This window comes from Myxine glutinosa, chromosome 8, assembly GCF_964187855.1.
Source record: "Myxine glutinosa chromosome 8, kmMyxGlut1.1, whole genome shotgun sequence".
NCBI lineage: Eukaryota > Metazoa > Chordata > Myxini > Myxiniformes > Myxinidae > Myxine > Myxine glutinosa.
Window position 1 is genome coordinate 98,483,088 of NC_136268.1, and position 24,685 is coordinate 98,507,772.

A 24,685-nucleotide genomic window follows, 5' to 3' on the forward strand; every position below is an offset into this window, starting at 1 on the left:
ACTCAAGGTCAAACTTTTAAAATCATCAATTTTCATCTGAAAAATAGTCCATTTACATCCGATTGACTTGAATATTAAACAGCAATTGCATAGGGCCTCACTGAATTGGGAAACCGACTATTTTTGAGGTCAAAAGGTCGAAGGTCAATTAAAGGTCAAACTTCTAAAATAATCAATTTTCATCTGAAAAATTGTCATTTTCCATCCGATTGATGTCAAATTCCAGTAACAATTGCATATTGCATCGCTGAATTGGGAAAGCAACTATTTTGAGGTAAAAAGGTCAACTCAAGGTCAAACTCATAAAATCGTAAATTTTCATCTGAAAAATAATCAATTTTAATCCGATTGACCCGAGCTTTGATTAAGATCGTCAATTTTATCTTAATGAAATGGACAATTTGGTGTATCCGTGGCAACGGTTTTTTGGGGGGTGGGGCTTGGGTGTTGCAAGTTTTGTGCTCTACACGATGTCTTTCTTGTTTGTGTGTTTGTTTGTTTGTTTGTTCTTCAAAGTTTAAAGGTTCAAAGCTTATGGCATATCTCAGAGGAAAGCATCAATGAATACTATGGATGTTTGGGGTTGGGGCTTTACTTTTGAAGAGGAGGTGGATATGTTACCCTAGTGAAAGAACTTCATCACAACACTGTAGGATTGGAGCGACATGGATTGCAGAGATTCATTTTTGAACGACATATGCACCTCCTTCACACCTCAATCCTCCTCTCCACTAACCCCCACAAAAAATACAACAAGGAGAATTTCATTTCTTGGTGTGTGGCTTTTTTCTTAGGGTGATACTGGTCCAATTGGTCGAACAGGGCGCAGAGGCGGATCAGGAATCCCAGGTCCTCCAGGTCTGCCTACAATGCTCAGGTGGCGGGAGAACGAGGACGAGTGGCGTAAGTTCACTGTAAGTATATGCATCTGGCACTTGCAGAACACACTGACATTGACAAATCACACATGGCAACACTATTTTTTTAAATGTGTACAATGTCGAGGATCGTGGAGGAACTAGAACATAGAATCGATCAGTACGTAACAGAACAAAAGGAACCGCAGAAAGGGAGGGGAAAACAACAGCATTGTCCAATTTGTGGAAGAATGAGCTAGAGGGAGAAGAGGATGCACAGGGTGGAGAAGGTGGATACAGAAACAAAGTCTCAGGAAGCAAAGGCAGAAAACTTGGAAAGAGGTGGGCGTAGGGTAGAGGATTAGTTGTAGTAGAAAAGATCATGGTTTTGGATCAGGATGATCTCAAATGTCAGTGAACATCTTTATATAATTTTAATGCATTCCAATTAATCTACCTGTGTTGAATGATATTTACCTTGTTTAAGAAGCTTTTAATCTATTTTTTTTCTCCAGTTTTCATGGCTCTGCTACAATTCATGTTGGGCACTCTGGAAGGATGTTAAGTTTCTCTTTTATTAAAACACAACTCGCTTCCTTTTATTAAAACACAACTGACACCTCAATTAGCAATGTCTTCTTTTCTTTTTTGTACCTCCGTACTATATCCAGTCGCAATGCTTTGTTTTCTATGTTCACGCTTAATGGGATCATTAGGTCATACGTGAGCATTACTTCCATGTTTCAGTGATTGCTTTTGGTTCATGTTTCTACGGGTTTTCTGTAACTGAGATCTTGAGACTTTTGCAGATGTGCCAGTGGATTACTTGACATACTGTACTTTGTTGTGCCTTTGGGTGTACAGCTGCTCTGATATGAGTTTTTTTCCATCCTGAGAGGAGGTAGCTCATACTCTCTGTTTTTACCTTGCAGAACCTACACTTGTCTGATTGACTCAGCCCCACCATTGTCTTAAAGCCATTGGTGTAGTGTTATTGTCCTTGGGCATTTACAATGATTCCTTCTCCATCCCAGTTCTGGTGACATCTTTTTAGCCATTTCAAAGAGTCTTCTTTGTCTACTCTCAATCTGTCCAACTCTTTTATTTAAACATTTCTGTTCTTTTATCATTTTCCCAGTTGTCGGTGTCTATCTGTTGATATTTCATTTTATATTTTTATTTTTTGCAATTGTTTGGACTGTACTCGTTGTTGTTTCGGTTTCTTGTGTGACATCTTCCATTCGCACCTGTCTTTGGAAATTTATTGCGAGGTGGGTTAGGGACACCTTCTCTGGTTTGTTGGCTTCATGTTTGCTTACAAATTGTATTCGGTAGTCTATTGCATGTTTTACATAATTGGCCAATCCTACAGTTGTCATTCTGTGCACTTGGTTGAGCTCCATCATGCCGGTACCTCTTTCTCGTCTCGGCAGGTACATTCAGGAGATGCATTTTTTTTTGTAAAACATTTTGTGGATGGTGAGGAGTTTCCTTGTTTTTATATCCAGTTTATTGATTTCTGATTGTGGCCAGATTATTATTCCGCAGCTGCACTGGAATACTGGTATTGCAAGTTGGTTTATGGCTTTGAATTTGTTCCTTGGAAAAAGGTGTGTTTTCAGGATCTATGCAGTTATTCTTTGGTAATTGTTTTGCACATTTGTTTTGACATATTTTATGGCCCTCTTCTACTCCGAGGTATTTGTATGATGCTTCATTGTCTTCTTTTTTTTTTTTTTCTTTTTTGTATACAAGATCGAGGCTCGTGGAAGAGCTAACATTAATCACACAAAGACAAACCGACACATAAAACATATAATAAGGGGAGCGGTAGACAAGATGGGGAGAGAGGGGGAAGGACACAAACACAACATTTGAGAGCAGGGACATCGAGAGATCTGTGGGAGGGAGAGGGCTTTGGGGGGGGCATGGGAGGGGGGGGGTGGGAGAGGTATAAAACATATGGACACTGCAAGGACTTCCAGGAAAGAAGTTGGAATTTCAAAAAAAGTGGATCTGGGGTGAATTAGCGGGGGTAGAAAAGATCAAAGTTTTGGATGGGGGAAGATAAGAGATGGTGGTGAACAGCTGTTTTAAAGACCTGGAGGGAGGAGTAGGATTGAAGGGAGTGTGGGAGTTTGTTCCAGAGGCGGGAGAAAAGAGGAATGAAAGAGTGAAGGTGAGCAGAGAGCCTAGATTTCGGCAGTTTAACCATACGATGGTTGCTGGCAGATCTTGTGCGACCTGCAGGAATATTTGGGGGACAGAGCACAGATAGAGCTGGGGGAGCAAGGCCGGAGAGGAGTTGGTAGAAGACAGAAAGACCACCTACCTGACTGCGGGGAGTGAGTGAAAGGCCCTCGGAGATAGCTTCATCGCGGGAGATTCCAATGATTCTGAAAGCTTTAGTTTCAACAGCGTGAAGCCGAGCTAGGTGTGAGGCAGGAGCACCGGCCAATAGGGGAGAACAGTATTCCATTGAGCTGTGGATGAAAGCCTTGTATGTGGTGAGGAGCTCAGTTGTGCCAAGGAAGGACTTCGCATGACGGATGATGCCCAGTCGGCGACTGGCTTTGGAGGCCAGCTTGGAAATGTGGTTTTCCCAAGAAAGATCCTGGCAGATAGTGAGACCCAAAAGCTTGAGTGACAGGACATCTTGGAGAGGATTGTTGAGAAAGTAGATGGGAGGGTTGTCCAGTCGGTCTTTTCGGAGAGACATAGTAAGAGTGTGAGATTTGTCAGGATTGAAAGACATGTTCCACTTGTTTGCCCAGTCTGTGATTTTGTCCAGGTCTGCAGAGAGTGGGGAGGCTGCAGACTGCCGATCTGAGGGATGAGGAATGGAGCGGCAGAGAGTGGAGTCATCAGCAAAGAGATAGAGAGGATTTTCCAGAGATTCGGAGAGATCATTGATAAAGACCAGAAAAAGCACAGGGCCCAGAACACTGCCTTGGGGAACTCTATCCTGAACAGGAAGGGGAGATGAGAGAAATCCATTTAGGGCCACACGTTGACAACGACCAGAGAGGAAGTCCGCAAGCCATGCGTGGAGATTTCCATGGATACCATTGGAGGAGAGTTTGGTGAGCAGAGCTGGGTGCCAGACCGCATCGAAGGCATGTGATATGTCAAGGGAGACAGCTCTGATTTCCTGTTTGGCATTGAGGACCTCCATCCATTGTTGAGACAGCAGAAGCAGCATGTCCAGAGTAGAATGACCTGGTCTGAATCCAAATTGATGATCGGAGATCAAGCCATTGGGGAAGAGGAAGAATTTGATATCCGAAGCAATGATGGAATCCATGACTTTGCTGATAATTGGGAGCAGGCTGATTGGTCTGTAGTTGCAAGGATCTGTTTTAGCACCTTTTTGTGTAAAGCGGTAATGTTTGCTGATTTCCAAGATGCTGGCAGATGACCTTGAGCAAAAGAGAGGGTGAAAAGAACAGAGAGAGGGTGAGATAGAGCGGCAGAGCAGGATTTTAGGACCCGTGGACTGGTGCAGTCTGGTTCAGTTGCAGAATCAGAGTCGAGGTTTGACAGAAACATCTCCACCTTGTCAGGAGAGAAGGACACATAGTCCAGGAGCAGTTGGGTTCGACTGGGTAAGGTGGGAACAGAGAGAGATGGGTTTGGGACACAATATTTTGAGGCAAACACAGAGTTGAGGCATTCGGCTTTGTCACATGCGGTGTCAACTGTGTAGCCATTTGAGGAAAGGGAGGGGATGGAGGGGGAACAAACACCAGAAACGGATTTGACCAGACGCCGCCAGGATTTGGAGGAAGGAGACAGGTTTGAGAGTTTATTCTTGAGTGTGGAGAGATAGTGCTTCCTGGCACTCCTGAGGGTGAACTGTCTCCCTGGAACATCTAGCTCCTGTATTGTTGTATTTGTGTCAATTTTTTATGTTGTCCGTTTTTGTTGGTTTACCTTGTATGAATGTGCAGTTAGCACACTTATCCAGGCCAAATTCAATTTGAATGTCGTCGGAGTACTGTTTCATTAATTTGAGTTGTTCTGTCAATTTTTCAACGTTTGGTGCAAAGAGTTTTAAATCATCCATGTGAGGTAGACGTGTCACCTTTTTGTCTCTTTGGACATACTCTTATTTGACGACAGGGTGTATCCATTTCCTTGCTCATTAATGAGGTTGCTCAGTGGGTCCAGGGCCAGGCAATACAGGAGGGGTGAACGACTGTCTCCCTGGAACATTCCTCGACATATCTTCACTCCTGGTATTTTGATCTTTCCTTCCAAATGCTGGAATATCAATGTGGTATTCCAAGGCTTCATTTTTTTTATCGATCAGTTTGATTATTTGGGAGTTGAACTTGTACAATTGCATGCATTGAATCATCCATGAATGTGGGAGGGACACTATCAAAAGCTTTTTTTGTAATCTATCCATACTGCGGATAATTTTTGTTCTTTTTGTATTGCAATTTTTGAGTATGGCCTTGTTTAGTAGAAGGTTATCTATCATTCCATAGCATCCTCTTTTACATCCCTTCTGTTCTGCCTCTAGGCCTCCTTCTTGTGTTAGGTGATGGTACATCATTTCTGTGATGTTTCTCGTCAGGAGTTTGTACATTGTTGGCAGACAGCCTATTTGTCTATACTTGTGATGTAGTTGGATATCTTTAGGCTTTGGCATGAGGAGGAGTTCCCTCCACTTGGATAAGTTTGTTGAATGCTTGAGCCTTGTGAATGTGGAGGGTTCTTTTCCAACAAAGGAATTGAAGGTTTGGATTATTTTTCTCAATAAATAAATGAAAAAGTAGATTTTTTGTTTGCTATTTTTTAAATCAGGTTCTCTTTATCTATTATTAGGATTTTGATGATGATTTGATCACATTTTATGTCAAATTTATGCAAAAATACAGAAAATTCTAAAGGGTTCACAAACTTTCTCTCACCACTGTACTTCTTCTATTTCCGTGAATCCGATTTGCATCCAGGAACAGAACAATTATAATTAACCATTTTGAAATTGCCACTCTTTCATTTAAATGCTTTTAAATTTCATCCTGGTGTTGGCTTAGTGGTTAGGGTGCCGGCTTGGGATCCTAGGGTCATGGGTTCGAATCCCGGTCGATCGCTGAATTAACGCCAGGGGGGTTGACTCAGCCTGTCATCCTTCCGAGGTCGGCAAATTGAGTACCAGCTTGCTGGGATGAATGATCACGGTGTGTACCCCGATTTAGAATAGGTACACCGTATCCCTGCGCATCGTAAGAGGTGATCAAGGGTTGGCGTCAGGAAGGGCATCCGGCCATAAAAACATTGCCTCAAAACAGGGAACCATGATTGTCATGGGGCCCGCAAGGCTAACCCCCGCGGGGGAAAATGGCCTTAAAACGATCATTCATTCATTCATTCATTCATTCATTCATTTAAATGCTGAAAATCATGTTAAAGACACCTTAATTACAGATTTCGCCCTTGCAATGGCAGGTTAAAAATGCCCAGTTCATTGAAGTGAGTCACTGAAAACGCACACACAGCGCATACCCCAAAGGTTAGCATTCATATGTCATTCCGAAAGTTCCGTTTTCACTTGTGTGTATACACCAGATGGCTGGCGACGCAACTTAAAGGGACAAAATCATGACATTTTTTGAAGAGATATGTTTTAGGGGATGGATATGCCTGACCCGTGAGCACAAAAATAAAAAAGAATGGGAGAATAATAAGTCAGATAATCGTGTTTTAAAATCGGATTATTTTCACTTACATTACGCAATTGAGCTGCTTCCGTCAATTCACGTGATGTGAGTTTCACAACTCATTGACGAACTTGTATGTCTGTGTTATTCTTGCATTCAGGTTGTAGTGAGGTTCACTGTGTTAACAAATATAATTTCTTTCAAAATTTTGGGAGATTAGCAAACCTGTACATTTTTGGAATCATCAGAGCATGGAGAATCCTAAAATCAATGTTGGCATTTGCACAGACACAGATTTTGGATTTTCAAAATGGCCGCCATAAAATACATATTTTGCGCGATCTCGGCTTCTACTCAACCTAGAAACTTAATGAAATATGCTAATCCTATGTTTTCTGGGGAAAAGGAATCCAATAAAGGCCTCAAAATAGTGCTCAGGATTATAGAAAAGCAACAAACAAAGGTAATTGAAAACCATTGTCTTTATATTTGTGATATAACTGTATTACATAATACATGATATTGCAAGTCCTTTGAAGTTATAGGTATGGGTTTATAAAGCACGAAAGCAGCATTGTTAGTATCAGATTGCACTATAAGTCCTATACACAGGATCTACGAGGTCTATACCGTTCAGGAATATGCTTTTACAGATCTTCATCACTGTCCTGAGCGTCATTTTCGCAAAGGTGTCTACGCAAATGTAAACATTAATTTTTGGATTCCTCATGCTCTGAATATTACAAAAATGTATAGTTTTGCTAATCTACCAAAATTTTTGAACGAACAAAACACAGTGAACCTGATTATTGCCGATGTGCCAAGCTTTATTGCATCCCTGACCCACAAAATCACGGTCATGGTCAGAGTGCTGATCGGTCCCCATGGACCGGCCCTTTCCATCTTCTCTCTTTCTCTCTTTCTCTCTCCTCTCTCTCTCTGACTCTGTCGTGGCCCCGATTTTGTGAAGGCCAGGGTACATCATTATAGATGTGGGGGTGGTCTGGGTTGCTCCTGGTAGATCAATTGGCTGCCTCCTTGCTGCAGACTTATTGAAGAGAACTGTCCAGATCTATACAACAACATTCGTCTACAAACCTTATGGCAGCAAAATCCTACTGTCTTACTTCCACCCTATAGTATATACGATCCTGATGTAACACTAATCACGTCATAGCAGTTGATGCACAATATTGAGTGGGTTGCCAAATTCCAACAATGACTTGAATATGAACCGATCCTGAACTGACTTGCGAATAGGCCCAAAATTGATTTGTACAGTTTTAGGGAGTAGTATGCTGTAGTCTCCAGAGTTGTACATTTTTAAGTTCTGGAGGGTGAAACTCTAGGGATATTATTGTGTCCACCTGCCTTGTGTGCAATATCCAGCCGGTTTTGAATTCTTCACCGCATTAGACCACAGAGACCACCAATTTCACCCACTGCTGACATTCAAAGGACTTTAAAGAAAGCCAGCCCCTGCAACTCTAGAGAGCTTGTCATGCCGCAGTCTTTCCTGCATATTTTCTTGCATTTTCAGAGAAATGCTTGGCATGCAGCCTTGACAGGCACTCACTGCAGCTATTTTATTACACAAGTAATTTTTGCTCGTGATGTGAAACGAACTATACAGCTGACGTCGGTGCTTTCTAAGAGGTGCTGTACCATGAACATTTCTCTTTACGTTATGTCTTTACAGAAGACTCCATTTTTCCAGACATTGTTGAAAAACTGGCCTGTAAGTATGATGTTTGCATACACTTTTATAGGAGTGCTTACCATTATGATTCCCAACAATTATTATGCAAGGACTATCTAACATTCAGAAGTACTGTGGAACAAATCACTACGCTGGAATCAATTTCTTAACTGCTTTTTGAAAACAGTTCCAGGATGCATAATTTGCGACTGAAGAATGATGCTTTATTTGCCGTTTATCATTTGTAAGGGGATTATTACTTGATAATGATATTTTCAACCAATTAATCAGGTGTTGCCCAAACTAAAGCAACCTCGTCCACACACTTGTCTTATCGATACCACATATCCACCCAATTTCTCACCCCTCCCCTTTTCAAGCCTACTTCTTCCCCTCATAATGCAAACTTGTAACCATCCATGAGGCAGAAATACATCAGGGCATCTACCCCAACGTCTTAAATTTTTACACCGAATTGTTCAACTACTTGTGCCAATCTGTCCATAATAAATGACTTGCCGCTGAGGCGAGAGCTGTTATCCATCTACCATTGCCGAACACGGCCCTATATGCTCGTATGCTCGTCATACTCAGTTTCCAAGGGCCTAGTCGGGGAGGATGGGGGGATTGAGTGGGGGAGGGAGGTGGTGAGAGGGGGAGGAGGTGGGTCCCCAGCTAGTCCTGTCTGTTATGGGCAGTGGGCCACACACTCAAACTGGGCCGGAAACGCCCTCTAGTCGCTATTCCCATAATACGTTGCCAACGGCACCATTGGGTTTCCCCTTGGGTCCCCATGGTGATTTGTACATGGGAGACTCATTCCTCCTGTCCCTTAACCTAAGTCCTAATGGCGACCAATATCATTAGTAGTTGTTGAAATGCTCAATCTAAGCACAACTCCTCTGGATAATAGCTGCCATAGGGACAATGACGTTGTCGATGAATCGGCTGAGAACTGCAACTGGTGTGCATCTGATTTCCCATGTGATGTTACTTTTCAACACCTGCAGTGTGTATAGGTGGGTTGTTTTCGCAGACATTAGCTTGGAGGAACCCCAATTGGTAATAGTGTGGAGGAGACATATCCAGGGAGTTCGGAGGCCATGGGTTGTCCTTCCACCGAGGAATGAGTTGATCATGTATGCAGTGGTGTACTCTCTTGCTGGAAGATGATTGGATTCATAGTGATGTCTTGCTTCCTTCTCAGTGCCGGAAGGAATCTTCTCTGCAGCATGTCCACTAATCTATCTGTTTAATGTCACTGTCTGTCCAACTTCGTTATCAAAGAAGAAAGATCCCATGATACCGCAATGTCCGATAGTACACCAAACCGTTAATATTGCTACAAAAAACTGGTTGCTCCATATGTTCATGCAGGTGGTGTTCTGCCCAAAATCACATGTTCTGTTTGTTCATGGTGGCCACTGAGATGGAAGTGGGCCTCATCATTAAAAAAGATGTTGTCTATCAAATAATTGCCTTATTTGATCTGCCGGGCAATGGCAGTGCAACATTCGAACCTCTCGCTTGGTCTGGTGTTGCAGTAACTGTATCCTGTACAGATACAGTTGTAGATCATTTTATTACTTGCCGGAATAGATTCCGGCAAGTATGTTGGTTGGTTGGTTTGTCTGTCTGTTTGTGTGCAGTACTACGTATACATTGTTGCACCAGCCGGTTTTGAATTGATTTTCAAATCAATCAAACATCACCATACTTTACACACATATTTGCCTTGCCCTGGAATAGACTGCCCAATTTTTAACTCTCTAGGCCCAAGGTCAAGCTCAAGGTCATCCAAAACGTGAAAATCATGACCGCAGCGTTTTGCCAAGGCGAGGCAGAGTTATACAGCGGAAGGATTTGACAGTTTAAATGAAGCCGCGATGAGGCGGATTTTCATTGGGACCTGCGTCCTGATTTTGTTACCTCCACCACCAAAGGTGGATGGAGGTTATGTTTTCACCCCTGTCTGTTTGTCCGTTTGTTACTTGCCGGAATAGATTCCGGCAAGTATGTTGGTTGGTTGGTTACTTGCCGGAATAGATTCGCCGGAATAGATTTTGGGTGGTGAGGGGGCTTGAAGCCAGATTTTAATATTACAGCTGCCATGTTGGTGCTCGCCGTCAATGCGATGCGAAGTGAAAGACGCCTCAGAGCTGTCACATTCACAATCGCTATGTCGTATGTACTCCCGATACGTGTTTCCTTCATTGTAAAAACTACCAAGTCAACAGTTAAAAGGATTTTGAGCCAATTGGTGTTACGGCCTTGGCAAGATCAATGGAGATAGCGATCTGTTAGCTTATACGCCGCCCAAATAGCTATGTGGAATTCTCTCATGTAGAGATTAAACCCACGTCGTTTGAACTTTGGCAGAGGTCATTATTTACTTTTAATGATGTTTATATATGAATCAAAAAAAAGAGAATTGGTTTTGGGTCGTCCTTTCCGCATATCTCGTGGGATTGTGTGTTGGAGAGACAATCGTGATTGCGGGGAGTGGGTTGGCATTCTCTCAAGTTGGGATTCAACCCATGTGCTTATGTATTATTATTTTGATCCAAAATGGCCGATAAAAAAAGTACATTCCGGCAAGTCCTCGGTCTCTGACCAATTTTTCATTATTATATATTATTATGTTTCATGTGTGTTTCTGTTTATGCTTTTGTGTTTTATGTATACGCTCTTACACAAGCCTCGATTTTGTACACAAAAACAAAATTAAACTAGAACAATGCGTCAGGAAGGGCATCCGGCCATAAAAACATTGCCACAAATAGGGAACCATGATTGTCATGGGGCCCGCAAGGCTAACCCCCGCTCTAGCGGGGAAAAATGGCCTTAAAACGATCATTCATTCATTTTTCATTCAATGCGACTGTGTCGCCAATATGCCTCCGCATACTCCACAATGGGTAGATGCCCTCATTCTCTGTCCTAAAAATAAACAAGTTTGATTTAAATCCTTTCGGCTGTTTTCAAGTATCACATTTTCACCAGCTATGACAGATTTCACATCAATCGGTGAAGCTGTTTCAGAGAAGGTTAAAAAAAAAAATCGGCATTCCAGCTAATATAGCTGCCACACCATGTGACATATGACCTTAAAAATATATACACTCTGCATATGTATGGTAGGGGATCACATTTGTGAAGTTTCGTGTTGATCGGATAAGGTTCGTTTTTTTTAACCAAGATGGCTGCCAAACCACATGACCTACATCATTTTCAAACTATATGCAGTAAGGGTGTTAGATGATACTTGTAAAATTCCACATCAATAGGCTAAGCGGTTTCAGCGATATAATTATGTAATATTTTCCTTCAATCCAATATGGCTGCCACACCATGTGACCAATGATGTTTTCGTGATCATATTTTAATTGGCATGCCAAGTCAATGACAGACGTAAAGTTTCGAGTGAATTGGTTTGGTGGTTTGGGAGAAGATGTTTTTATAGGTTTTTCGGTTAAATCCAATATGGCTGCCAAACCATGTGACCTATTTTATGACAGAAATTTAATATTTCAATACAAATGGGTCATAGATCATGTGTATGCAATTTCAGATTTTTAGGATAAGGAATTCGATTAAAACATTTTTGGCTGGTATACCACTTCAGCTATGATGTCATCATTATCATGCTTTTGTTCCCCACAAGGAGTACTTGACGATGTGTCAAGTTTCAAATTTTTCCATTCAGTGGTTTCCGAGAAATAATTTTATAATTGTTTGTTTATTCAAAGATGGCTGCCATACCATGTGACATATGACGTGACAATTATCATAAAAACATTCTGCATGGGTGTCACTCCTACCCTGAAAGTTTCGTTTCAATCAGACATATGGTTGCTGAGAAAAACGAGGTTTAGCCTGTACGGACGGACGGACGGACGGACAACCAGAAAACATAATGCCTCTGGCCACCTTCGGGGGCCGAAGCATAAAAAGAGCATGACTGTGCCGCTGACACAAGGCCTCTGCTGGTTAGGGCAGGAATTTGACATTTGTTCAGGGCATTGGTAATAGCTCCATTACTCTTAGCCAAGGACACCAGGGGGGGGGGGGGGGGGGGGGATCTTTAACGTCCAACAACTGATGCTGGCAGGATGACCCGGATGACAGTTTATAGCTGGGTTGGGATTCGAAGAAACTTATATTGTAAAAACTTTAAACCGTGTTCGTTAGTTGATCTGAAAATAAAGAGGTTCGCATTAGTAAAATTATGATAGCTGTTTGAAAGTTGTACATAATTTTGGACAACCCTATGATATTTAGGACCCTGTATATGATATTTTATTGCTTTCTTGAACTGTTTCATTTTGTACAGGCACATTTATTGAATTTTCACATTTTTTTAGCTGTCATATTGATGTGTTGATGTCATCGTGATTATCTTTATCTTGGCGCAACTTTTTTTTTTTTTAACACTGAAGTTTTGTTCCCAAGTGTTTGTCTGTGCATTTCAGCGTAAGAAGGGCATACCTGGACCTCAGGGAGTTAAAGGAAAACCAGGAACAATGGTAGGAATAAATTTTACCACATGCATTGCGTTGTGTTTTTTGTGCACTACCAATATTTACGAGAGGTCGTTTTGAGTAATAGTCATACAATGTTTTTTATTTTATCTTTCCTTGCACCAGGGTTCTCGGGGCAATCGAGGCGAACCTGGAATGAAAGGAAAAGTTGGGGAACAGGTGAGAAAATCTCAACATGCAAGATGGTGGCGACAGTTGTGATATGTTTGTATGGATCAGCTTTGACATAGAGCAGTGCAGATCCCATAACTTTTGATGTTACCTCGTTTCAACCCCATCTCACCATCTGAGTTACAATTAATGACATCATCTTGGTCAGGCCATTTAATTAGCTACCCCCTGTCCTGCGCAGGGTCCTCCAGGATTGACTGGATTTCCAGGGCCTCCTGGAAGATCTGGTTTTCCAGGTACACCAGGGCCTGTTGGTACACCAGGACCACCAGGTTACAAAGGTCCAAAGGTATGTCAAAAGTAGAATCATTTTATGATTGTTATTATAATATTTGCCTTAACATTATATGGGATAGTGATTGTATGCTGTACCATTCTAAGCAGCTTATTGTAATAAAAGTATCCAGTCATTATTGTGCTCTTCAAGTATCATCCCAAATGATCTGTTGCTTCACCTACATACATGACAAAGTATTATTGACAAACCTTGTTTTGCCATATCATCCTCCATAATCTGTATCCTCTTGAATGTACTTTGTCTGGTGGTCAACCAACGTTTTCATCCCAGCACAGAAACCTTACATCTGTCCTACAAAGGCGTGCGGCAATAGGACACTTACCTTTGATGTGTCTGATCTGGGTTCAACTGTCATCCTAGTGTTTGACAGGCAGGGTGATTCCTCAATGTGTGTGTCATCTGGAACCATGACCAAATTCCAAATTCCTGCCCTGACTTCCTGAGTAGGCAACCCCATCAGGATTGTCGGCTAGTAACTGCTTCTCTGCATTGGGTATGGTATATCATGATGATGAGGATGATGATCTGTGTTTAATTTCTGATCTGACTATAAATTGTCAGATTGGTGTTCCGCAGGCAAGGTGTTGCGTCATAATGTTTGCTGTCCCTCAGAGGAATGTTAAGCCAGGTTTCCTGTCTGCTAGCATTAGTTGATGGACATTTTACATCCCACGGTGTAATTCTCCAAAGTAGGCGCATTCCAACTTCCTGCCCAAAGTTGCTTCAGTTGAGTGCCAGGCTGCAATCACCTTTTCAATGACTTAAGTGTCTTCACCCTAATTTTGTTTTTCATCCATGGGAAATAAGTGGAAGTTGTAGGCACTTACACTACAGTTGTAGGCACTACCGGTCAAAAGTTTTAGAACACTTCAATTTTTCCAGTTTTTATTGAAATTTAAGCAATTCAAGTCCAGTGAATAACGTGAAATGGTACAAAGGTAAGCAGTAAGACAGACAGACCATTATAACCCTTAAAAGTGTAGGTATTTCCTATAGAGAAATTGCAAAGAAAGCCAAGGTGTCAGTGAGTAGAGTTTCCTACACCATCAAAAGGCACTTGGAAACTGGAGGAAACTCTGACAGGAAGAGGTCTGGCAGACCCAAAGCCACAATAGAATCAGAAGACAAGTTTCTGAGAGTCAACAGCTTGCGTGATAGGTGGCTCACAGGACAACAGCTTCAAGCACAGCTTAACACTGGTCGAAGTAAGCAAGTCTCAGTTTCAACTGTGAAGAGAAGACTTCAAGCTGCAGGTTTGACAGGTCGAGTGGCAGTAAGAAAGCCATTGCTAAGATGGCAAAATAAAAAAAAGAGGCTTGCCTGGGCCATGAAGCACCACCAGTAGACTATTGAAGACTGGAAGAAGGTCTCATGGAAAGATGAATCAAAATTTGAAATCTTTGGTTCTTCACGCAGGGTTTTTGTATGCCGTCGAGTAAGCGAAATGATGGTTCCTCAGTCGAGTAGGCGAAAGGATGGTTCCTCAGTGTGTGACACCAACTGTCAAACATGGAGGAGGAAGCGTGATGGTCTGGGGCTCTTTTGCTGGATCCAGAGTCGGCGACTTGCACAGAGTGACTGGCACCCTGAACCAAAAGGGTTACCGTGAAATGGGGTGAATAGACACAGCAAGGTGAATAGGGACACAAACTGAAAAAAGTTCGGAAACTTTTTCGCTGAAAATTGATAACCATACTGATTTGTTGATATTTGGGTTGAAAGTGTTCTCTTGTTTTTTTAAAAAGCAACTTATAGTCCCTATTAACCCCATATATGGGTTAAATAGGAATAAATAGGATTTTTATGGCTGTCCCTATTCACCCCGTTTTACGGGTGAATAGGGTCAGTCACTATTATACAAAAAAATAATAATCAAGAAATAGGGACAGTTTGGAGAAACTTTTTATCCCATTTTTTTTTCATTGGCACCGTGGTTTATATTATGGGTGCATATTATGTGCATCCATCTGAGCTACCAATTTAGCAATAAGTTGGAAACTCAGGATTGTTTCTTGATTTTTTGTTTGTTTTAGTGACTATCCCTATTCACCCGTAAAACGGAGACATTTATGTCCATGAGACATAAAAATCCTATTTATTCCTATTTAACCCATATATGGGGTTAATAGGGACTATAAGTTGCTTTTTAAAAAAACAAGAGAACACTTTCAACCCAAATATCAACAAATCAGTATGGTTATCAATTTTCAGCGAAAAAGTTTCCGAACTTTTTTCAGTTTGTGTCCCCATTCATGAAGGAAGGATGAAAGTGACTGGTTGAGAAGAGTGATGGAAATGAATGCAGAAGGAAGTAGAGGACGGGGAAGACCGAGAAAGACTTGGCTAAAGATGGTGGAAGAAGAAATGCGGGCAAGGGGGTTAACAAGGAGAGATGCAGAAAATAGGGCTAAATGGAGAAGATTGTCATGGGGACCGCAAGGCAAACCCCCGCTCTAGTGGGGAAAATGGCCTTTAAAATGCATGTTGTTGTTTGTTGTCCCCATTCACCTTGCTGTCCCTATTCACCCCATTTCACGGTACCACAGCATTTTGCAGCGCCATGCAATGAATTAATGAATGAATGATCGTTTTAAGGCCATTTTCCCCACTAGAGCGGGGGTTAGCCTTGCGGGCCCCATGACAATCATGGTTCCCTGTTTGAGGCAATGTTTTTATGGCCGGATGCCCTTCCTGACGCCAACCCTTGGTCGCCTCCTACGATGCGCAGGGATACGGTGTACCTATTCTAAACCGGGGTACACACCGGGATGCAACCATGCAATACCCACTGATATATGCCTAGTTGGTCAGGGGTTCATCCTACAGCAAGATAATGACCCTAAACACACCTCCAGGCTATGTCAAAACTACCTTCGAGGAAAAGAACAAGACGGTAGGCTTCAAATCATGGAATGACCAGCACAGTCTCCAGAATTAAACCCCATCGAGCTGGTTTGGGATGAACTGGACAGAAGGGTGAAAGCAAAGCAACCTACAAGTGCAACACATTTGTGGGAACTTCTGCAACAGTGTTGAGAAGAACTTCCCGAACAATATTTGATTTCCATTGTAGAAAGAATGCCACAAGTGTGTTCGGTGGTTATATCTGCAAAAGGTGGCTACTTTGCTGAGTCAAAAATTTAATTTAAATTTTGTTAAACAAAATGATTCTATGATTTATTTTTTATCTCCAATTGTTTATTTGTTCTATGCTTAATTTCAGAGTACATTGAGACATTAAACTGCCTAAATTTCAATAAAAATTGGAAAAATTGAGGTGTTCTAAAACTTTTGACCGGTAGTGTACGTCCAATGAATATGGTCTGAGACAAAATTTCCCACTCCCAACATTCTAACAGGTCACAGACATTGTGGTTTGCTTGAAGAATGACATGGGTATTGGTACATGGGTACTGGCAGGACTGGTACATGATGAGGACTGGTGGTTGTTCACCTTCAATATCGAAGATGACCAAGGCATCAGTTGGTTGAGATTAGTGTGAAGATGGCTTATGATTCCAATTCTTGCTTCAAACTACACTACATGGCCAAAAGTATGCGGACACCACTTATAATTAGTAGATTCGGCTGTTTCAGCCACACCCATTGCTGACAGGTATATATAATCAAGCACACAGCCATGAAATCTCCATAGACAAACATTGGCAGTAGAATGGGCCGTACTGAAGAGCTCAGTGACTTTCAACATGGCACCGTCATAGGATGCCACCTTTCCAACAAGTCAGTTCGTCAAATTTCTGCCCTGCTAGTGTTGCCCCAGTCAACCGTAAGTGCTGTTATTGTGAAGTGGAAACGTCTAGGAGCAACAACAGCTCAGCCGTGAAGTAGTAGGCCACACAAGCTCACAGAACGGGACCGCCGAGTGCTGAAGCGCGTAGTGCGTAAAAATCGTTTGTCCTTCGTTGCAACACTCACTATCGAGTTCCAAACTGCCTCTGGAAGCAATGTCAGCACAACAACTATTCGTCGGGAACTTCATGAAATGGGTTTCCATGGCCGAGCAGCCGCACACAAGCCTAAGTTCACCATGCGCAATGCCAAGCGTCGGCTGGAGTGGTGTAAAGCTCACCGCCATTGGACTCTGGAACAGTGGAAACGCGTTCTCTCGAGTGATGAATCACGCTTCACCATCTGGGAGTCCGACGAAGGAATCTGGGTTTGGCAGATGCCAGGAGAACGCTACCTGCCCGAATGCATAGTGCCAACTGTAAAGTTTGGTGGAGGAGGAATAATGGTCTGGGGCTGTTTTTCATGGTTCCGGCGCGGCCACTTAGTTCCAGTGAAGGGAAATCTTAACGCTACAGCATACAATGACATTCTAGACGATTGTGTCTAGACGATTCTAGTCTATGACATTCTAGACGACTTCCAACTTTGTGGCAACAGTTTCCTGTTTCAGCATGACAATTCCCCCATGCACAAAGTGAGGTCCATACAGAAATGGTTTGTTGAGATCGGTGTGAACGAACTTGACTGGCCTGCACAGAGCCCTGACCTCAACCCCATTGAACACCTTTGGGATGAATTGGAATGCCGACTGCGATCCAGGTCTAATCGCTCAACATCAGTGCCTGACCCCACTAATGCTCTTGTGGCTGAATGGTAGAAAATCCCCGCAGCAATGTTCCAACCTCTAGTGGAAAGCCTTCCCAGAAGAGTGGAGGATGTTATAGCAGCAAAGGGGGGACCAACTCCATATTAATGCCTATGATATTGGAATGAGATGTTCAATGTTCGGATGTCCACATACTTTTGGTCATGTAGTGTATCTATTGACAGGATGGACAAAGTAATGAAGAATTTGACTTTGTGGAAGGAATGTTAGTTGATGGTGATGATGATGGTGTGAGTCGTCGCTTTTGATGAATCGCCCTTCGTTGGCGTGCTCACTAAGCATTGTGTGTTGTGCGATCGCTTTATAGTCCAATGTTTGTGGTAGACGCTGTGAGTCCCACATTGGACTATACATCTAGATTTGCGTTGCTCTTGTTTCAGTTCAGATTCTCGGATTATTATATTTTCAATTAAACATGCGCCATTTTTGATGTGGTTACGTATCTTTAAAATGCATCTTTAAACCTTTTTTTCTGGCCACCTCTGGACCTTTTTTGTTGATTTAATTTCTCCGCAACATATTTTTGGGAAGATGTATTGTTGGTCAGACATCCTGACAACATGACAAGTCCATCTAAACAAAAAAGCCCCAAAAATATTTCTACCGCCACACCTATTGACTATTCCAGCGGCCATAGCAGTTGTCACTTCCTCAATTCACCATGAAACGTTGACAATGGCACGGGTTCGGCGTAGGCAGGAAGGAGCTCGCAGATTGTGGGAAGTACAAAACATTTACGTCAGTGAGTTAGTGAGTGAGTGGTCAGAAATAGCTTTATATATGAGATGTATTACCACTGCTGGAATTTAGGGAAATCTGATTTATCTTCTCATGACCATACAGATGCAGGACATATTTGGGTGATTTTTGTGCAATTGTGTTCTGCTATTTCAAGAAGGATTCTTAGTCTGGAATTATCATCACCTATGGCTTCTTCACAGCACGTAGCTCCACTACATGTGCACTTTATAGTATTGATAAACATAGGGAAGTTGTCATAACACTTTTATTGCGCTTGCCTCTCATTAGCAAAGGCCATTTTTGAATTCGCTGCCAAGTAAATCCATGAATATCTACGGCAAGCAGTGGAATACAGCACAAAGGTCTATTTCAGATCTGAGCTGATTAAATTGTACTGTGACTTCAGGGTGCCTTTTGATGTATGGAACCACAAAAGGGAAAACCAACGTATATGCCGAGGCACGAGAAGTGGAAAGAGGAAGCAAGGGAAGTACAGTGATGGAAGTGATAATGTTCTTCCTGGCCATAAATTTGGACTCTTATCATCCAGACAACTTTTTGTTCCTGTTCTCGTGGATTTTTTTCACATTATGATTGTACTTTCACCCAATTGGTCTCTGTAAGTGAAGTTGAATTGAGGATAATTTAGGAAATGTCAATCAAAGACCTGTTTCTGACCCAATATCTCTGAGATCCTCTGGCATTACTCCAATTTTGAAGAAGCTTTCTTTGGACAAGGAAGAATTAAGTAACTATAATAATAATAATAATGCATTTATTTTATATAGCGCTTTTCAGGAAGCCCAAAGACGCTTTGACAGAGTGCAAAACATAATGCATAGCAAAACATAAAAACAATTGCAAAAAAGAAGAATCAATAGGGAAATATTCAAAGCACAAAGGAGGGAGAAGGAGAGGAGATAGTCAGGGGTTAGATGCTGTGGGTTAAATGTTGAATGCAGTGTTGAACAGGTGGGTCTTGAGTGATGTTTTGAATGTGGTGAGTGAGGAGGAGTCTCTGATGGTGTGAGGTAGCGAGTTCCAGAGGGTGGGAGCAGCGATGGAGAAGGCCCTGTCCCCCCAGGATCTAAATTTGGTCCGGATGGGGGGGGGGGGGTCAGGAGGTTGGTACCAGCAGAGCGGAGGTTGCGGGTGGGAGTGTGTCTGGAGAGGAGGTCAGCCAGGTAGGATGGGGCCAGGTTATGGAGGGCTTTGTAGGTCAAGAGGAGGATTTTGTACTGGATTCTCTGGGAGATGGGGAGCCAGTGAAGCTTGTAAAGGACGGGGGTGATGTGGTCACGGGTCCGGGAATGGGTGAGTAGACGGGCAGCGGAGTTCTGAATGTATTGGAGTTTATTGGTGATTGTTGAGGGTGAACCATAAAGGAGGCTATTGCAGTAGTCCAGACGGGAAGTGATGAAGGCGTGGATGAGGGTTTCTGCAGCCACGGAGGAGAGGGATGGACAGAGACGGGCGATGTTTTTCAGGTGAAAGAAGGCTGTCTTTGTGATCTGTTTAGTGTATTTGTCGAAGGAGAGGGTTTGGTCAAAGATGATGCCAAGATGCCGGATGTGAGGGGAGGTGGATACTGGGAAACCGTCGATGTTGAGGGCAAAGTTATGGGTGGACTTGGTGAGCGTTTTTGGGCCAATGATGATTATTTCAGATTTATCACAGTTAAGTTTGAGGAAGTTGATTTGAAGCCAGGATTTTATTTCAGTGATGCAGTTTGTCAGGATAGAGTGGGTGGCGGTGGAGATGGACTTGGTGGAGATGAAAAGCTGGATGTCATCGGCGAAGCAGTGGAATGGGAGACCATGACGGCGGATTAAGTGACTGAGGGGGGACAGGTAAAGGATGAAGAGGAGGGGGCCAAGAACTGAACCTTGGGGGAGGGGAGCAGTGGGGGATTTGCAGTTATTGATGGAGATGAACTGACGTCTGTCAGAGAGGTATGATTTAATCCAAGAGAGGGCAGTGCCGGTAATGTTAAAGGTGGTTTCAAGTCGGGTGAGGAGGATGGTGTGATCGATGGTGTCAAAGGCGGCGCTGAGGTCGAGGAGGATGAGAATGTTGAGGTTGCCAGCGTCAGAGGAGAGGAGAAGGTCGTTGGTGATTTTGAGGAGAGCAGTTTCAGTACTGTGGTTGGAGCGGAATCCGGATTGGAATGTTTCATACAGGTTATTGGCAGAGAGGTGATGTTTGAGTTGAGTGGCTACAGCGCGTTCCAAAACCTTTGACAGAAAGGGTAGGTTGGAGATGGGTCTGAAGTTATTTAGGGTGTCAGGGTTTAGTCCAGGTTTTTTCAGAATGGGGGTAACAGCAGCAATTTTGAGGGATGGTGGGACGATGCCTGTAGACAGGGAGGAGTTTATTGTTGCAATGATAAGTGGAGAGAGAGCAGGAAGGGAGGCCTTGACAAAGCTGGAGGGGATGGGGTCAAGAGTGCAGGTGGCAGTTTTCATTCCGATGAGGAGTTCAGAGAGGTCAGTAGGGGAGACTGGGGAGAATTGAGACAGGGGATGGCAGGATAAGGGGGGGCAGGTGGTTTGAGGGGGAGCGGGTGCGGCGGTGGTCAAGCTGTTGTAGATGTTTTCAATTTTGCGTTGGAAGAATGAAAGGAAGGAGATGCAGTTCTCTATTGTGAATGACTGGGTGGTGGTGTTCAGGGGGCTGAGGAGTTTGTTTATTGTAGAGAAGAGTGCTTTTGGGTTTCCGGAGCCAGAGTGGATAATTTGAAAGTAGTAGGCAGAGCGGGCGCGGGAGAGGGCATCTTTATAGTGTTGTATGTGGTTCTTGTAGGCCTGGGAGTGAACTGTGAGACCTGTTTTATTGCGGAGTCTTTCAAGTTGGCGAGCACGAGTTTTCATCAGGCGGAGTTCAGGGGTAAACCAGGGAGCAGAATGGGTGAAAGAAACTGTTTTGGTTTTTATAGGCGCAAGTTGGTCAAGGCAGGAGGAGAGAGTGTGGTTGTAGTAGTCAGTGAGGTCGGTAGGGGTGTGGAGGTCAATGAAGGGAGAAGTGGACATTTTTTCAGAGAGGGTCGATGAGAATGAGGTAGGTGAAAGAGCGTTTAGCTTACGGAAGTTGATAGTGTGATAATGCCTTGGTGCTGGGGTGGGGATGTTGATGGTCAGAGTGATGGCTAGGTGGTCAGAGAGAGTGAGGTCGGAGCCAGAGAGATGGTGCAAAATTAGTCCAGTAGAGCAGACAAGGTCCAAAATGTGACCACGGTTATGGGTAGGAAAGTTGACATGTTGAGTGAGGTTAAAGCAGGTGAGTAAATCAGTGAGTGGAGTCCATGTGGATATTGAAATCACCAAGGAGGAGGATTGAGGGGGAGAGGGAACATAGCTGGGTCAGAAAGTAGGAGAAGTCAGACAGGAATGATGGGTGTGGTTTGGGAGGGCGGTAGACAACAGCCATGACTGACTGTGTGTGACCAGAGAGTTTAAAAGCCAGGTGTTCAAATGATGGAGCAGATGAGATGGAGATGAGGGTGGTCTTGATGTCTTGTCGGTGAATAACGGCAATTCCACCACCTCGGCCCTCCGAGCGTGGTTTATTGATGTAAGAATATCCATTGGGTATGGTGAGGTTGAGCGTGTAGTAGTCCAGTGGTTGTTGCCAGGTCTCAGTGAGACAGAGAAAGTCCAGTTTATTTTCCAGGATGTAGTCGTTCAGGATGAGGCATTTGTTGTTGAGGGACCGGGTATTGAACAGGGTGAGCTTGATGTTGTTTTGTACGGCGGGTATGAATCCAGGTGATTTGGCCAGGGTTCGCAGACAGGAGGTGCGATTTTGTGCGTTGTTGTGACCAGGTGTGTTGGGACGATGAGTGGGAGTGCGCTGAGCCGACCAGAGGATGGGGATGGAGTGACCTGATTGTAAATAAACAAACTTACGACCGGAGCCACGGTGAATGTACCTGGGTCGACGCAGGAGTCCATTCGATTTGATTGCAGAGATGCATGATGGGGTGGAGCGGGTTTTAAGCAGGAGAAGCCTTGCGGCGGAGTACCGCAGAGCCATGCCAGCAGGAGCGAAGGGACGAGCACGAGGCCAAGGGTGAGGAGGCGAAACAATCGTCACAACCCACGGGAGTGGGCCCGAGGAAACAGCGAAGGAGCCGAGCAGGTGAAGCCAGGAGCAGAGCCGGGACCATGCAGAGGGCAGACAGGAGCGAAGAGACGAGCACGAGGCCAAGGTTGAGGAGGCAAAGCAGCAAATGCAGCGGCAAACGACCGCCGCCGCTAATCAAGATCACGGCGGCAAACCGCCACCACCGCCGCTGCAAACAATGGGCACAACCCACGAGAGTGAGCCCGAGGAAACAGCGAAGGAGCCGAGCAGGTGAAGCCAGGAGCAGCAGAGCAGAGCCGGGACCGTGCAGAGGGCAGACTCAATGGCCAAAAATCCGCCACGACCACCAGGAAAGCAAGATACGGACAATGGTCCAGTCAGAGAAGCGGCAAGCAAGTGACGCCAGCGTCCTCTCACGACCGGACCGGAAACGGAAACCTGTCTATAGACCTGTCTCTAATTTGCCATTTCCTAGCAAACGAATTGAAAAGGCTGCATCAGAACATGTACATGATTTTTTTTCATTCAAAATGACCTTCTTGATCCTCAGTAGATTGTATATATAGTGTGTATATACAGCACATAGCACTGAGAGAGCTCTAGTTTCAGGCCAAAACGACTTACTTTGTACCATTGATTAATCAGCAGGCAATGTCTCTATTGATGCTTGATCTGTCTTCCACTTTTTATGTGGTGGATAAATGCTATTCTCACACACAGGCCTTCTGAAAACTTTGTTCTCTGTGATAAAGTAATTTCTTGGTTCCAGTCATACCTCACTAATAGATCCAGCACAGGGTCCATATTGCTAATTATAATTTCTCGCATGACCAAAACCTAAAATGTGGCGTACGTCAAGGGTCTGTTATTGTCCCACAACTGTTCACATATTATATTTGTGGAATTTGGCAAATCATCAGTTAACATTCCATCCACTATCATACATATATGCATGGTACATTTTCAGTTGTACGCAATTTTTGACCCAACCAGACCTAGTGACGCTGCTTTTACTCACTTTCTTCTCGCCTAATGTCTTGAAGACAAAAATGCATCGCTGATACACAGCAAGTTGAAGCTGAATTCTTCATAGATTCTTCACCAAACTACTATAAACAGCTTTGTAACTATAACGGCACTCTGTAGTGCATAGCTCTGCCAGGCTGAACAGTTTAGGTTGTGTATCCCACTGATAGGCCGGATCTGCATCTGAGCCTCCAAAGCCTAATCGGTTTGTTCTTGTCACCTAACCAACTCATTCACCAAGTATTGACATAACTCGTCCACAAATTTTTTTTTTTTTTGAAACATCATGTTGTATAGCATTTTTGGCCCTATCACTCAATGGTGAAGAATAGAGCCTGGTGTTGGCTTAGCGGTTAGGGTGCCAGCTTGGGATCCTAGGATCCTGGGTTCGAATCCCGGTTGATCGCTGAATTAACGCCAGGGGGGTTTACTCAGCCTGTCATCCTTCCGAGGTCGGCAAATTGAGTACCAGTTCACTGGTAATTCCCTGTGTGCTGCAAGAGGGTTGGCGGCAGGAAGGGCCACAAAACTTCGCTTCAAAAAGGGGACCACGGTGCCCGAAAAAGGCCAACCCCTGCTCTGTGGGGAAAAATGGCCTCCAAAGGTGGTTCACTCCATGGTGAACAATCACTTAAACATTAAATAAATCCTGATATCCAAATCTGGATTCCTATCATCAATCATCACCAAAGTAGAATATGCTTGTCTTTGTTATACACTGAAGCTGTCCACCAAGTTTTGTCGGAATCTGTCTTTAACCTTTTGAAATATCATGCTGTAAGTTACATAATATTTGGCCCCATTTCTTAATGGTGAAGAATCACATACAAATCGTCATATCCGGATCTTCACCAACATCGAAGCAATTCATCCTTGTTTTACATCCAACCATTTCACCAAGTTTTGTCCAAATATGACCTTACCTTTTTGAAATACCTTCTCGTTTTTGGCCCCGTCTCTCAAT

At 43.5% G+C, this 24,685-nt stretch overlaps 1 protein-coding gene across 1 annotated transcript in view; it reads left to right on the plus strand.

The window, feature by feature from the left end:
* Positions 1-24,685, plus strand: part of LOC137433154 (uncharacterized) — a 432,405-nt gene that overhangs the window by 26,142 nt on the left and 381,578 nt on the right. The window contains exons 4-8 of the mRNA XM_078783571.1: positions 795-914; positions 8,226-8,264; positions 12,698-12,751; positions 12,872-12,925; positions 13,119-13,226. Coding sequence (XP_078639697.1) covers positions 795-914; positions 8,226-8,264; positions 12,698-12,751; positions 12,872-12,925; positions 13,119-13,226 — 375 coding nt within the window. The remainder of the gene's footprint in view (positions 1-794; positions 915-8,225; positions 8,265-12,697; positions 12,752-12,871; positions 12,926-13,118; positions 13,227-24,685) is intronic.